The sequence below is a fragment of the Typopeltis vanoorti genome, chromosome 1 (genome assembly GCF_054136105.1).
Source record: "Typopeltis vanoorti isolate ZY-2024b chromosome 1, IOZ_Tvanoo_1.0, whole genome shotgun sequence".
Lineage (NCBI taxonomy): Eukaryota > Metazoa > Arthropoda > Arachnida > Uropygi > Thelyphonidae > Typopeltis > Typopeltis vanoorti.
The window spans coordinates 139,318,546-139,333,090 of record NC_143549.1 but is presented as its reverse complement, the minus strand read 5'-3'; the positions used below and the strand labels follow the sequence as shown (position 1 = coordinate 139,333,090).

Below are 14,545 nucleotides of genomic sequence, written 5' to 3'. Positions count from 1 at the left end.
CCTGAAAACTCTCTATTTGTGCTGCTCAAGAAGCCATAAGTTTTAATGGCCAAACTAATAAGTTATCTTTGTAGTTATCCATGACACCCATCATAACATATATTTTGGATATTTTATGTGCTAACCACAGTTCATTTAGGATAAGGCCTTGATATTGATTGCTCTGTGTTAAACATTTTGTGAGAATCCTTTCCTTCATACTTACACAATGATCAGAATACATCATGAATATGGAAACAACTACCATGTTAGAGTAAAACTTTAGTTTAATATAAACCAAAATAAACACTCAAGTTTCGATTTTCACATTAAGGTAATCATCTGGAGTATACACATGTATACAAAGAAACAAGCTGCACTACAATCTACATGGCATGCTAAAGTTACTGACCAACCGTTACAATTATTGGCCTGACCTGTGATGAAAAAAAAAAAACCTTACTACATCAAAGCTAGAATCCTATTATTATTATTGTTATCTATCATCATCATCATCAAATTAATGTCATGTACCCTCAAGGGGTGTACAGGTTATGACAGACCTGTATCGTACACCCCTCTTTCTGCTGTTAACTAGAGTTTGTAGTCCACATACTCTCAACCAATAATCCACATTCTACAATGGTGATCAATTACATCATTACTAACTATCTATCTACAATTTCCCACCAAATCAGTCTGTTACTTGTCAACACTCCAACATTATCAGATCTTATATTTCTATCGTCTAAGGCACTTTGTACCGTATCAATCCACCTACATCTTGATCTTCCTTTGGGTCGCTTTGCTGCCAACCTGGCAGAGAACACTTGTTTTGCTAATCTTTCTTCGCCCATTCTGTTTAAGTGACCATACCACCTGAGATTAGCTCTGCTAACGCATTCCTGGATGTTGACAATGTTGTTTTTAATATGATATTGCCATTGATGCCATCTGTTCACGCCTATAATCTTTCTCGGGACTCTCATATCTGTGGTCTCTAGTCTTTAGTCAAGTGTTTTACTTCTGACCTAGCTCTCAAAACCATAAGTTAAAACTGGTTTGAACACTGTCTTGTATACAGCTAATTTAGTGTTCTGACTAATTTCTCTCTTATTCCATATGAATTTATTCAATTGACTTCCTGCCATACCAGCTTTGTTGATTCTGTTGTTTATTTCTATATTTAATTTACCATCTTCAGTAAAAATTGTACCTAAGTAGCTGAAATGCTTCATTTGTTCCACAGTTTCTCCATTCACAACACAGTTCACATTTTCAATGATTCTGCCTATTTTCATTGTCTTTGTCTTTTTATTGCTGACCTTCATACCATATCTATTACAACAGCTATTCAATTTAGTCAGAGAATCTTGCAGACTTGTAGCGGATTTATTTAGAAGTATAACATCATCCGCATAAAGCAAAGAGCTGACATTAACATCTCCAATTTTGATATTATGTTTAATACCACATTCCTTCATAATGTGATCCATATAGATAACGAATAACAGAGGGGATAATGTACATCCTTGTCTCACACGAGATTTAACATTAAACCATTTTCTGTACTTCCTTCAATTCTAACTCAAATAAAGACTAAGTATTGCTTGATATAATCCACCATTGACACCATATAACTGCAGCGTATTGAATAGCTTCTCTCTTGGCACCTTGTCATATGCCTTTTCCAAATCAACAAAACTTAAATACAGATCTCTGTTATATTCCCATGCTTTCTCGACTATTTGTCATAAAGTGAAGATCTGATCCTGACAGCCTCTATTTGGCCTGAATCCAGCTTGTTCTTCACCAAGCTTTTCTTCCACAATTCTTCTCAACCGTTTCTCAAGTATACTTGCATAGATCTTGCCAGGAACACTCAGTAGGGAAATACCTCTGTAATTCTCACATGCAGTTTTATTTCCCTTTTTATATATGGGTACTATGAGAACTCTACTCCAATCATCGGGAATTCGTCCCTCTGTCCAGGCTTTCTGAACTATGCAGTACAGCCACTGTAAGACTTTTATACCACCATACTTCAGCATTTCTGGTCGAATATCATCTACTCCTGTTGCCTTTCCACATTTCAAGCCTTTGATGGCTTTTTCTACTTCAAGTATGGATATGTATTCCTGACTGCGTGCCTGCTCTGTGGTTTTTTACCACTGTGCTGTCATCACTGCTTGTTTCATTTAGCAGTTTGTCAAAGTAATTACTCCATACTTCAAGGATATCTTTTTCTCCCATTTTCATGTCACCTTTATCATCTCTAACTCCTTTTACAGCACTCTTTTCTCCATTCCTAAGCTTCTTCAACAACCTCCAGAATATTTTGCCACCTTCTTGATATTTATTTTCTATATTGTTGCCAAAGTCCTCCCATGCCTTTTGTTTAGCTAGTTTTACACAGTGTTTAGCATTCTTGCATTTGTCTCTGTATTCTCTAAGAGCACAAGCTGACTTATTTGCCAGGAACTTTTGATATGAATTCTTCTTTTCCTTCACTGCCTCTTTAACTTCATGTGTCCACCAGGGAGTTCTGATTTTTTTTATCCTTGCAGATAACCTCACCACATGCCTCTCTGGCAGAAACAATCAATGTTTTCTTCAGAGTTTGCCTCTGAATCTCCAAGGCTTGATTCCTGTTCTCAAACTCTTTCATTTTCTTTTCAATAATCTTTGTGTATTTTAGTCTACAGTTCACATCTGAGAGCTGCTCAACTTTTATTCGCTTTAAAACTTTCTTACATGTTATTCTTTTCAATATGAAATTCAATTTTATCCTGCTCAAGACTAAATAGTGATCACTTCCAATTTCAAATTCTCTGTACACTCTGGTGTCCTGCACCAGGGAGAAAACATCACTATCAACAATAACATAGTCAATGAGACTTTTCTTATTCCTAGCCTCTTCTCTCCATGTGAATTTGTGCACATTTTTATGTTGGAACATGGTGTTAGTAATAACCAGTCCATGTCCTGAGCAGAAATCCAACGGATATTTGCCATTATTATTAGCTTTGCTCTTTTCTCCAAATTTTCCCAAAATATTTTTGTATGTCTCACAATCATTTCCTACTCTGCTATTTAGATCCCCAACAAGCACCAACTTTTCCTTTTTCATTGTGTCAGTTGCTTTTTCTAAAGCCTCAAAAAATCATCCACTTCTACTTTAGTAGAACCTTCTCTGGGACCATAGGCACAAATAAGTCTCATTGTCCAATTTCCCATTCTGATATTAGCCCACATCACTCTACTTGGCACTGCCTGCCATTCAAGAAGATTAGCCTCGTATTTAGTATTGAATACTATGGCTACTCCTTCTTTTAATTGATAGTCATTGCCTGAATATAACATTTTGTATTTATTGCTCAGAAAGATCTCACCAGTTTTTGTCTTTTTTGTTTCAGTCACCCCTATTATTTCGATCTGGTACCTATCTAATTCCTCAGCTAGCTCCATTTCTTTGCTATTCCAGCTTCTTATGTTGATAGTACCGATCTTTAACTCTGGTGATGTTGAGTTGGGGTTTGTTTTCAGATTTGTTCCAGTAGCTGATTTTTCGCTTTTCGCCCTGGTTCCCTGGCGAAAACAACGGGGGCCTTCTTTAACCGGGCGATGCCCCAGGTGGCATGAAATTCATTGTTATCTATTAGGTTACAAAATTAAATTAAGTTGGAGGGCAACATGTTTACAAAAAGGAAAAAATTAATAAATAAAAATAAAAAAAACTACTTATATAAGTATACGTATATATATATATTTTTTTTTAAATAACGAAACCTGTGGCACGTTTATAATTAGAAGAAACACACTTATAAACCACAGTGAAAATTATTTAATTGTGAATATTTCATCCTAAGTATCTTAGGACATCATCAGTACGGTATTTAAACAAAATTAGGAATAACATACAGTTAGGGCACATGATTACAGTAGAATTTCATGAAAACGTGCATAACGTGCTAAAGTAGTACAAAAAAAAAAAAACGTTAATTATTTAACACAATTTTGTATGATAATTTCTCATACTTTAGGAATAGTAAGAACGTCGTTGCGGTTTAGGTTTGGTCTGTGTAGTAGGGCTTCAGAACATTCTTTGTATAAACGTTCATGTTTAAATAAAGATCTATGTAAAAGTTTAGCCTTTTCCCAATGGATCCTATGGTTTGGATTTTTAATTCCGTGTTGAGAGAGGCCAGATTTCTGCGGTTTAAGAAGACGAATGTGGTCTTGATGTTCCAAGATGCGTTTCTGAACAGACCTACCTGTCTGTTCAAAGTAAGATCATTTGCATGAGAATGGAATCTCATAAACACCAGGTAACATCAAGGGTGAGAATTTGTCCTTAGGAGAAGGTAATAACTTGTAAATTTGGTTGATAGGTTTGTAAGTAGTGGCAAAATTGTATTCTTAATTTTAGAAAGACATTCTGAGATGCCTTAAACGTAAGGTATGGGAATCCTATGCACTTCTTCCTGTCTGGTTTGATGTATGCAGAAGTGACTGATGATTTTTTGAGTTGTATTGGGATTATATCCATTTAGGATGGCTGTATTTTTGATAACTTCTAATTCCTGGTTTAAAGATTCTTCAGAGGAGCAGAATTTGTGTGCTCTGGAAACTAGTGATTTAATAATGCCAGATTTCTGAGATGGATGATGAGCAGAAGAATTGTGAATGTAGTGACCTGGGAATGTAGGCTTGCAACAAACTTACTAGGAAAACTCCAACTAAAACAGGGTAAGCTACGAGCTAGAATATCTTTTTTAAAAAAGTGCAGACGTGATAATCTTATTCCAACCTTTGCAAAACTGAAAGAAACCATCAAATCTTCAGGCACCCATAAAATCTATCAAAAAGCAAGTCATTCCTTACTACTCAATCAGTTACGAGTGTCTAAGCATGAACTAGCAACAAACAATTTAAATATTACAGAACTAGAAACAGATTTGTCAAATACGTTAAATCAAGAATTGCTACAATTAATTATAACTGTCTCAAAGAATTCGGGAAAAAAAGCTTTTGATAAAAGCAATAGTGCTCTACATATTAAATACCTTAATCTATTAAATCAATCAAAAAAAGATCACTAACAAATTACCAACGGAAAAATGGGTAGTCAATTTATCTAACCATCAACTAACAAAAGATGAATTAAATGCTCTAGCAAGAGGCCATAAATTTGCGATTTCACCAAAGTATTTCCCATATTTAGACTTTATACATAATATAGAAAGAAACATCAAGCATCTCTCCAGTATTGAAGCCAACAAACTTCATTTCAAAGTAGCTAAAGTGATCTACAATGCCAAACCTTCAGAATTAAATATCCCACCGTCGGAATTGAAAGCTATTATTTCCTTAAAACGTAACAAAAATTTAATCATTACTAGAGCTGATAAAGGAAATACCACTGTGGTTCTTGATACCAATTCATATGACCGAAAAATGAATTTACTTCTTCGAGATCGTAATACTTACTCCAAATTGGATTTTGATCCTATGAATCGTCAACTCGGAAAATTAAATAAGCTACTTAATGAAACTTCCTCCTTAGATGAAGAAACAATCAAAAAACTTAAGACATACCATGCAAGACCTCCTAGAATTTATGGCTTACCTAAGCTACACAAAACTAATGTGCCACTTAGACCTGTCGTAGACTGTATCAGCTGTCCAACGTACAAGTTATCAAGATTCTTATCTAATCTTTTCTGCCCTCACATAGGCCACTCAGTCTCTTCAATCAAAAATTCTACTGAGTTTCACACAAAAATTAAAGATATTCAACTATCAAAAACTGACTTGTTAATCAGCTTCGACATTGTCTCCCTCTTCACAAACATTCCCCATAAAGAAACAATGGAATTACTAACTCAAAAATTTCAGTCTGATATAGTGGAATTGTTCAAGTTTGTTATTGCATCAGATTACTTCACCTGGAAAGGCCAAATTTACAAGCAAGAGGAAGGAACAGCAATGGGATCTCCTTTATCACCAAACCTAGCAAATTTGTTTCTAGAACACCTTGAGGAAAAAATATTCACTTTTGAACCCAAACCAAAAATTTGGCTAAGATATGTCGATGACGTATTTGCAGTATGGAATCATCCCGAACCTGAATTACAACTGTTTCTAGATAAAATTAACCTTCTTCATCATCGCATCAACTTTACGTTAGAAAAAGAATCTCCACAGGGTATCTCTTTTTTGGATTTACACATCAAAAGAAAAGAAGACGGTTCCATCGCCACGTACATCTTTCGCAAGCCTACATTCTCAGGTCGCTACATTCACAATTCTTCTGCTCATCATCCATCTCAGAAATCTGGCATTATTAAATCACTAGTTTCCAGAGCACTCAAATTCTGCTCCTCTGAAGAATCTTTAAACCAGGAATTAGAAGTTATCAAAAATACAGCCATCCTAAATGGATATAATCCCAATACAACTCAAAAAATCATCCGTCACTTCTGCATACATCAAACCAGACAGGAAGAAGTGCATAGGATTCCCATACCTTACGTTAAAGGCATCTCAGAACATCTTTCTAAAATTAAGAAGAAATACAATTTTGTCACTACTTACAAACCTATCAACCAAATTTACAACTTATTACCTTCTCCTAAGGACAAATTCTCACCCTTGATGTTACCTGGTGTTTATGAGATTCCATGCTCATGCAAATTATCTTACTTTGGACAGACTGGTAGGTCTGTTCAGAAATGCATCTCGGAAAAGACCACATTCGTCTTCTTAAACCGCAGAAATCTGGCCTCTCTCAACATGGAATTGAAAATCCAAACCATAGGATCCATTGGGAAAAGGCTAAACTTTTACATAGATCTTTATTTAAACATGAACGTTTATACAAAGAAAGTTCTAAAGCCCTACTACACAGACCAAACCTAAACCGCAACGACGTTCTTACTATTCCTAAAGTATGGGAAATTATCATACAAAATTGTGTTAAATAATTAACGTTTTTTTTTTTTTTTTTTGTACTATTTAGCACATTATGCACGTTTTCATGAGATTCTATTGTAATCATGTGCCCTAACTGTATGTTATTCCTAATTTGTTTAAATACTGTACTGATGATGTCCTAAGATACTCAGGATGAAATATTTACAATTAAATAATTTTCACTGTGTGTTACTTGTGTTTCTTCTAATTAAGTATAAGTATACATTACGACCAACTGGTATGGATAGTAGCCAATAAAAGCTGAAAAATTGTTTAGAGTTCTGAAGTCAGTGTTTGCTGGAAAGTACGTGGGCTGAATGTGTGCCATCCAAATTCTTGGGATTTTTATGCCACCATTATTATTAAGTTAGGGTGGTTAATCAAAATTTCGCAGGCTTCTTTAAATTATTGTTCATACTAGATTTTTGTATGATGTAACGAGCAAGTACTTTTCCAATCAATTTGGTGTAGGGTATTAAAATAGGCCTGCTTCACCAAAATTGTTTAATTCAATGTGTTGTTTGTGCTCTTTTTTACGGATAGGGATTGTACATCCAGTTTCCTCAATATAAAATAAATTACAGGTGCAATAGATGCAGTAACGGTGAAATAGCAAAATTAACAGTGATAATAGCAAAAATACTATTATTAATAAATTTCTTCATAAAACTTCATCAAAAAATAATATAGATTACAGTAAAATACAAAATGCAGGAGTTAAAATAAACAATAGAATAATAAGAACTATATGTCATGCAGATGATGTAATATTAATTGCAGAAAATGAAGCTCATCTACAAATATTACTACATACATTTAATAAAGCAACAGAATGTATGACAATATCACAAGAACCACAAAGATGCAAATTGGAATTGGAAGGTACTATTATTGAACAAATAACGAATTACAACTATTTAGGTAATTCGTTTTCAGTTAATTTTTTGATTAACTGAATTGGGAAGGAAGGACACATCAAAAAGTCAGAGAACAAGTTGCAAAAGCTGCAAGAATATCAGGATGCTTGAACGAAACAATATGGAAAAATAAACATCTTAGAGTAGAGACAAAAACCTGAATTTATAAAGCAGTAATCAGGCCTATTATGATAATGCAGAAACAAGACCAGACACTAGGAAAACAAGACAAATGTTAAACACAGGTGAAATTAATATATTAAGAAAAATAGTAAATAAAACTAGATTAGATAAAGTAAAAATGCAGATATAAGAAAACAGTGTGAAATACAAGCATTAAACAATTTGGTAGCAACCTGAAGAATAAAATGGATTGAACACGTGGAAAGAAGAAGTAAAGATAGAATAATAAAAACAAGTCTATAGTTGGAAACCAAAGAATAACAAAAGAACAGGAAGACCTAGAAAAAGATTAAAAGATACTATTAAAGATGATGAAGTCTTGATAGCAATAGATACTACATCTAATGCGTGAAGAACTAAAACTATAGCTATCCCATACATTAAAGGGTTATCAAACAAAATTAATAGAATCCTACACCATTATAATCTGAATTCCACTTGCAAACCACCTTTAAAATTAAAAAAACATATTCAACTCCTCTAAGGATCTTCTCCCTCCTTTGGCACATCCTGGAGTTTATTGCATCTATTTCACCTGTAACTTACCTTATATTGGGAAAACTGGACGTACAATTCCTATCCATAAAAAAAAAAAAAAAAAAAAAAAAAAGAGCACAAGCGACACATTGAATTTAACAATTTTGGTGAAGCAGGTCACTCTGTTAACACCCTACACCAAATTGATTGGAAAAGTACTTGCTCGTTACATCATACAAAAACCTGGTAATTTAAAGAAGCCTGTGAAATTTTGATTAACCACCCTAACTTAATAATAATGGTGGCATAAAAATCCTAAGAATTTGGATGGCACACATTCAGCCCACTTAGTTTCCAGCAAACCATTTTAGGTATGCTGGAAACTAGTCCTGACTTTAGGACTCTAAACAATTTTTCAGCTTTTATTTGTTGTAATTTGTATGTATACTTATATAAGTGATTTTTTTATTTTTATTTATTAATTTTTTCCTTTTTGTAAACATGTTGCTCTCCAGCTTAATTTAATTTTATAACTTAATAGATAATAATAATAGGATTCTAGCTTTGATTGTAGTAAGTTTTTTTTTCTCAGCAGAGGTTAGGCCAATAGTTGTAACAGTTGGTCAGTAACTTTAGCATGCCATGTAGATTATAGTGCAGCTTGTTTTTTTTTTTGTATATATGTGTATACTCCTTAATGTGAAGGTCAAAACGTTCAGTGTTTATTTTGGTTTATATTAAACCAAAGTTTTACTCTAACACGGTATTTGTTTCCATAATTTTCATGATGTAAACATCTTGTCATTTCAGCAGTGTCTTTGAACTTGTGAAAATAAAATTTAAATTCAATATGCAGCATATTTGTTAGATCTGAGTCTCTCCTTAATTCAAGAGAAATTTGCATGAAAAACATAACAAGGATGTTGAGAAGAAAAGAACATACAAATCAGTCAAGACTGATTATCTTACAACTAAGGAAAAATATTGTGCAATTTGAGAACTAACAAAAATGGCATATACTGAATTTAAATAGGTATATTCTCAAATTTTAAAGGTACCTCTGAAATACTTGATGTCCATCTCATTGCTGTAAAAATCTTAGCTTTATCCTGAACCAGTTTGGGATCAGCATACGTAAAATACCTAAAATATACAAAACTAGATTATGATGGATGTTATACACCACAGATTAACAGTGAAGCAAGCACATGTGTGTGATGTTGAAACAGAAAGTGCACTATCAATTCAACAATGATTTCATTGCCATCACTTTATGTATTAAAAATTTACAGACAAGAAATACCATTAATGGTGGTAGATGGTATTGTTTGTGGTTGATGGATTATGGTATGGTGTGTAGATGGAGGTTTGAGTAGTATAGGTGGTGGGTTGTGCAGAATGGGTGCCCTCCCACAATGAGTCCTTGGAGGTTTCACATAATAATAATAAATCATTTAGCTATTATATGTTTTCAAATTGTTATTTAATTTATTACTGATGAGGTTCTTCATAGTGCATAAGAAACTAGTTGAATGAATGAATAAATAAAATTTTACTTTCATACTTTATACTGAAATCATTACAGCATGTTTAGGAATGAAACAATACTGCACCTGCTGGTGGTGTTAATCTTAGAATTTACTAGATTTTTTTTTTTAAGCTGTATTAAAAGCTTCTATAAATAATAAAGTGTATTGCATGAATATATGCAATAATCAATTTTTTAGTAAAAAAAAAAAAAAAAACTCAAGTGTTGAACATAGTTCCTCTGATATTACTGCACTACCAACTTCAGCATGAAGAAAGGCAGCTAAAAATCAAAGGCATAAGTAAGTGCAGTTCATCACACAGAGCATTCAAAACTCATGAACTTGTTTTTGTATGCTAATTTTGGAAACAAATACCAGCAAACCCTATCCAGAGAGTTTCCGAATATCAGTTTGTAGAGGATAAACATCTTGTGAACTGCTCTATTCCAAAATGCAGTTTCTATATTTACATTTTTATTATATCCATCTCAGTATTATAAAAATGCTAACAATTTCACATTTTGATTCTTTTTATTGATTTCTGTAGGTCAAGCAATGGAAATTGGCACACCTGCAATTAATTTTCTTATTGAAACTTGGGAAGGCCATTTAACCCCACCAGAGGTGGCATCTTTAGCAGATCGTGCATCACGAGGCAGAGATCCATCCATGGTAAGAGTTGCTGCACAACTTGCCCTGTCCTGCTTGCCACATGCTCATGCGCTGAACCCTAATGAAATTCAGCGAGCTCTTATTCAGTGTAAAGAACAAAGCAATGAGATGCTTGAACGAGCCTGCCTGGCTATAGAATCTGCTGCTAAAGGAGGAGGAGTTTCTCCTGAAGTACTCTTTGATACAGCTCGTAAATGGTAAGTAAAAATTGGTCATCATTCTAAAATATAGTTTACTTTAATAATTTTTTATTACTCTTTGCCATTTACTTCTTTCTGAATTTAATATTATATAATTTTTTATATAATTATTAAATATTATATAATTATATATAAAAATATATAATAAAAATATTATATATATATTTTTTTTTTCAAAATTTATGTATTATAAGATCAACTTCTAAATTTTCCTTTGTTTACCATCCTAGGTATGAACTATATGATGAGAGTGTCTCTGATCAGAGATGCCGTGATGCAGATAGCAGAACAACAAACAATACTCAAGTTGATGTTGGTCCAAATGTTGCAATTCCAGATAGAGCAAGCCATAATAACAATGTTAGCCAAGTAGAAGGTGTAGTGCCAACCCCACCTTCCTTACAAATTATCCCTCAGTTTGCATGTACCCCTGCTTCTTATGCTCTTGCTTATCCTCCTACTCCTTATGGATACATTCAAGGTGTACCACCCTTTCCTCATACTCCCATTTCTCTTCATCCAGCTTATTTGCCAGCGCCACCACCAACATACCATTATTCTGCTTTAGCTGGTTCATCTTATTACTCAGCAGCAGCTGCTGGTGCAGCTCACATACGTCCCACACCCACTGGCCTATATTCAGGGCGTGTGCTTGGTGTATCAGTATCTCAAGCAGCTATGTCTCAGACAAGGCCTGTGCTACCAATGAATGGACAGAATGTTACTACTGCACCATCACCAACATTATCACCGCCTCAGCCAGCCCAGGTATTTTTATGTAATCTCTTAAAGCAATTGATAAACTCTTTTATCTTTGTGAACTACATTATAACTTTGTAAACTAATCTCAAGTATGTCCAGATAGCAAAAGTCATAAATCAAAGAACTGCAAAAACAAAACATATACCTGAAATGCTTGCAAAATATTAGAAATATGATATGTTATGTTAATAGGCTACTGTAATATATTTGTTTTATCATTAGTAATTTTTAAAAATCATTCTATATTTTGGTTAAACCAATAAGAATACAATTTGGTCGGCTAAATCCCAAATTGCCAGCCCATCCTCGTCCGTTCAGTATCCAAGTAGATACCCAACAGGGTGCACCACGAGAAGGTGAGGATTGGACATTAGGTCAGAAGCCCTGGTCAGTTCTCCGCATTCCTTTAAAGGCTATGTGGAGGTCTCCTCTCAGTTATAAAATTTCATGCCGGCTGGGGCGTCGCCCGGTTAAACAAGGCCCCCCGTTGTTTTTGCCAGGGAACCAGGGCGAACAGCGAAAAGTCAGCTACTGGAACAAATCTGAAAATAAACCCCAACTCAACATCACCAGAGTTAAAGATCGGTACTATCAACGTGAGAAGCCTGAATGGCAAAGAAATGGAGCTAGCTGAGGAATTAGATAAATACCAGATCGACATAATAGGGGTGACTGAAACAAAAAAGACCAAAACTGGTGAGATCTTTCTGAGCAATAAATACAAAATGTTATATTCAGGCAATGACAATCAAGGAAAAGAAGGAGTAGCCATAGTATTCAACACAAAATACGAAGCTAATCTTCTTGAATGGCAGTCAGTCTCAAGTAGAGTAATGTGGGCAAATATGAGAATGGGGAACTGGACAATGAGACTTATTTGTGCCTATGGTCCCACAGAAGGTTCTACTAAGGTAGAAGTGGAAGAATTTTTTGAGGCTTTTCAGTCCTTAGGAATGTGTAGGGATCCTATTTTTTGAAAACCAAAAACCAGGACACAATAAATTGTATTGACATGGTCAGTTATATCTGCCTTACCTCAATGGCCAATGTTAAATTCTGCATGGCACACGCTACATTTCACTCTTGAGCTATCATTACAATCACTGCTTTTTGTTATGAAAATGAAAGGAAAAAAAAAATCCTTCAATTTTTCATTGAAATTACACTTTCTTTTGGGCATTTTGTAACAAATGGTATAACTTTATTCATTTAAAAAAATACAATATTCACAATTAATACGAAAATGATTGTGAGACACAAAAATATTTTGGGAAAATTTGGAGAAAAGAGCAAAGCTAATAATAATGGCAAATATCTGTTGGATTTCTGCTCAGGACATGGACTGGTTATTACTAACACCATGTTCCAACATAAAAATGTGCACAAATTCACATGGAGAGAAGAGGCTAGGAATAAGAAAAGTCTCGTTGACTATGTTATTGTTGATAGTGATGTTTTCTCCCTGGTGCAGGACACCCGAGTGTACAGAGGATTTGAAATTGGAAGTGATCACTATTTAGTCTTGAGCAGGATAAAATTGAATTTCATATTGAAAAGAATAACATGTAAGAAAGTTTTAAAGTGAATAAAAGTTGAGCAGCTCTCAGATGTGAGCTGTAGACTAAAATACACAAAGATTATTGAAGAAAAAATGAAAGAGTTTGAGAACAGGAATCAAACCCTTGGAGATTCAGTGACAAACTCTGAAGAAAATATTGATTGATTCTGCCAGAGAGGCATGTGGTGAGGTTGTCTGTAAGGATAAAAAAATCAGAACTCCCTGGTGGACACAGGAAGTTAAAGAGGCAGTGAAGGAAAAGAAGAAAGCATACCAAACGTTCCTGTCAAATAAGTCAGCTTGTGCTCTTAGAGAATATAGAGACAAATGCAAGAATGCTAAACACTGTGTAAAACTAGCTAAACAAAAGTCATGGGAGGACTTTGGCAACAATATAGAAAATAAATATCAAGAAGGTGGCAAAATATCTTGGAGGTTGTTGAAGAAGCTTAAGAATGGAGGAAAGAGTGCTATAAAAGGAATTAGAGATGATAAAGGTGACATGAAAACAGGAGGAAAAGATATCCTTGAAGTATGGAGTAATTACTTTGAAAAACTGCTAAATGAAACAAGCAGTGATGACAGCACAGTGGTAAAAAAACACTGAGCAGGCATGCAGTCAGGAATACATATCCATACTTGAAGTAGAAAAAGCCATCAAAGGCTTGAAATGTGGAAAGGCAGCAGGAGTAGATGATATTCGACCAGAAATGCTGAAGTATGGTGGTATAAGAGTCTTACAGTGGCTGCACTGCATAGTTCAGAAAGCCTGGACAGAGGGACGAATTCCCGATGATTGGAGTAGAGCTCTCATAGTACCCATATATAAAAAGGGAAATAAAACTGAATGTGAGAATTACAGAGGTATTTCCCTACTGAGTGTTCCTGGCAAGATCTATGCAAGTATACTTGAGAAACGGTTGAGAAGAATTGTGGAAGAAAAGCTTGATGAAGAACAAACTGGATTCAGGCCAAATAGAGGCTGTCATGATCAAATCTTCACTTTACGACAAATAGTCGAGAAAGCATGGGAATATAACAAAGATCTGTATTTAAGTTTTGTCGATCTGGAAAAGGCATATGACAAGGTGCCAAGAGAGAGAAGCTATTCAATACGCTGCAGTTATATGGTGTCAATGGGGCATTATATCAAGCAATACTTAGTCTTTATTTGAGTTGTAAGTCAGCAGTTAGAATTGAAGTACAGGAAGATGGTTTAATGTTAAATCTGGTGTGAGACAAGGATGTACATTATCCCCTCTGTTATTCATTATCTATATGGATCACATTATG

At 34.5% G+C, this 14,545-nt stretch overlaps 1 protein-coding gene across 1 annotated transcript in view; it reads left to right on the top strand.

The window, feature by feature from the left end:
• Positions 1–14,545, top strand: part of Dora (zinc finger SWIM domain-containing dorado) — a 495,561-nt gene that overhangs the window by 400,467 nt on the left and 80,549 nt on the right. The window contains exons 20-21 of the mRNA XM_090399467.1: positions 10,608–10,929; positions 11,163–11,700. Of these exons, the coding sequence (XP_090255593.1) occupies positions 10,608–10,929; positions 11,163–11,700 (860 nt within the window). The remainder of the gene's footprint in view (positions 1–10,607; positions 10,930–11,162; positions 11,701–14,545) is intronic.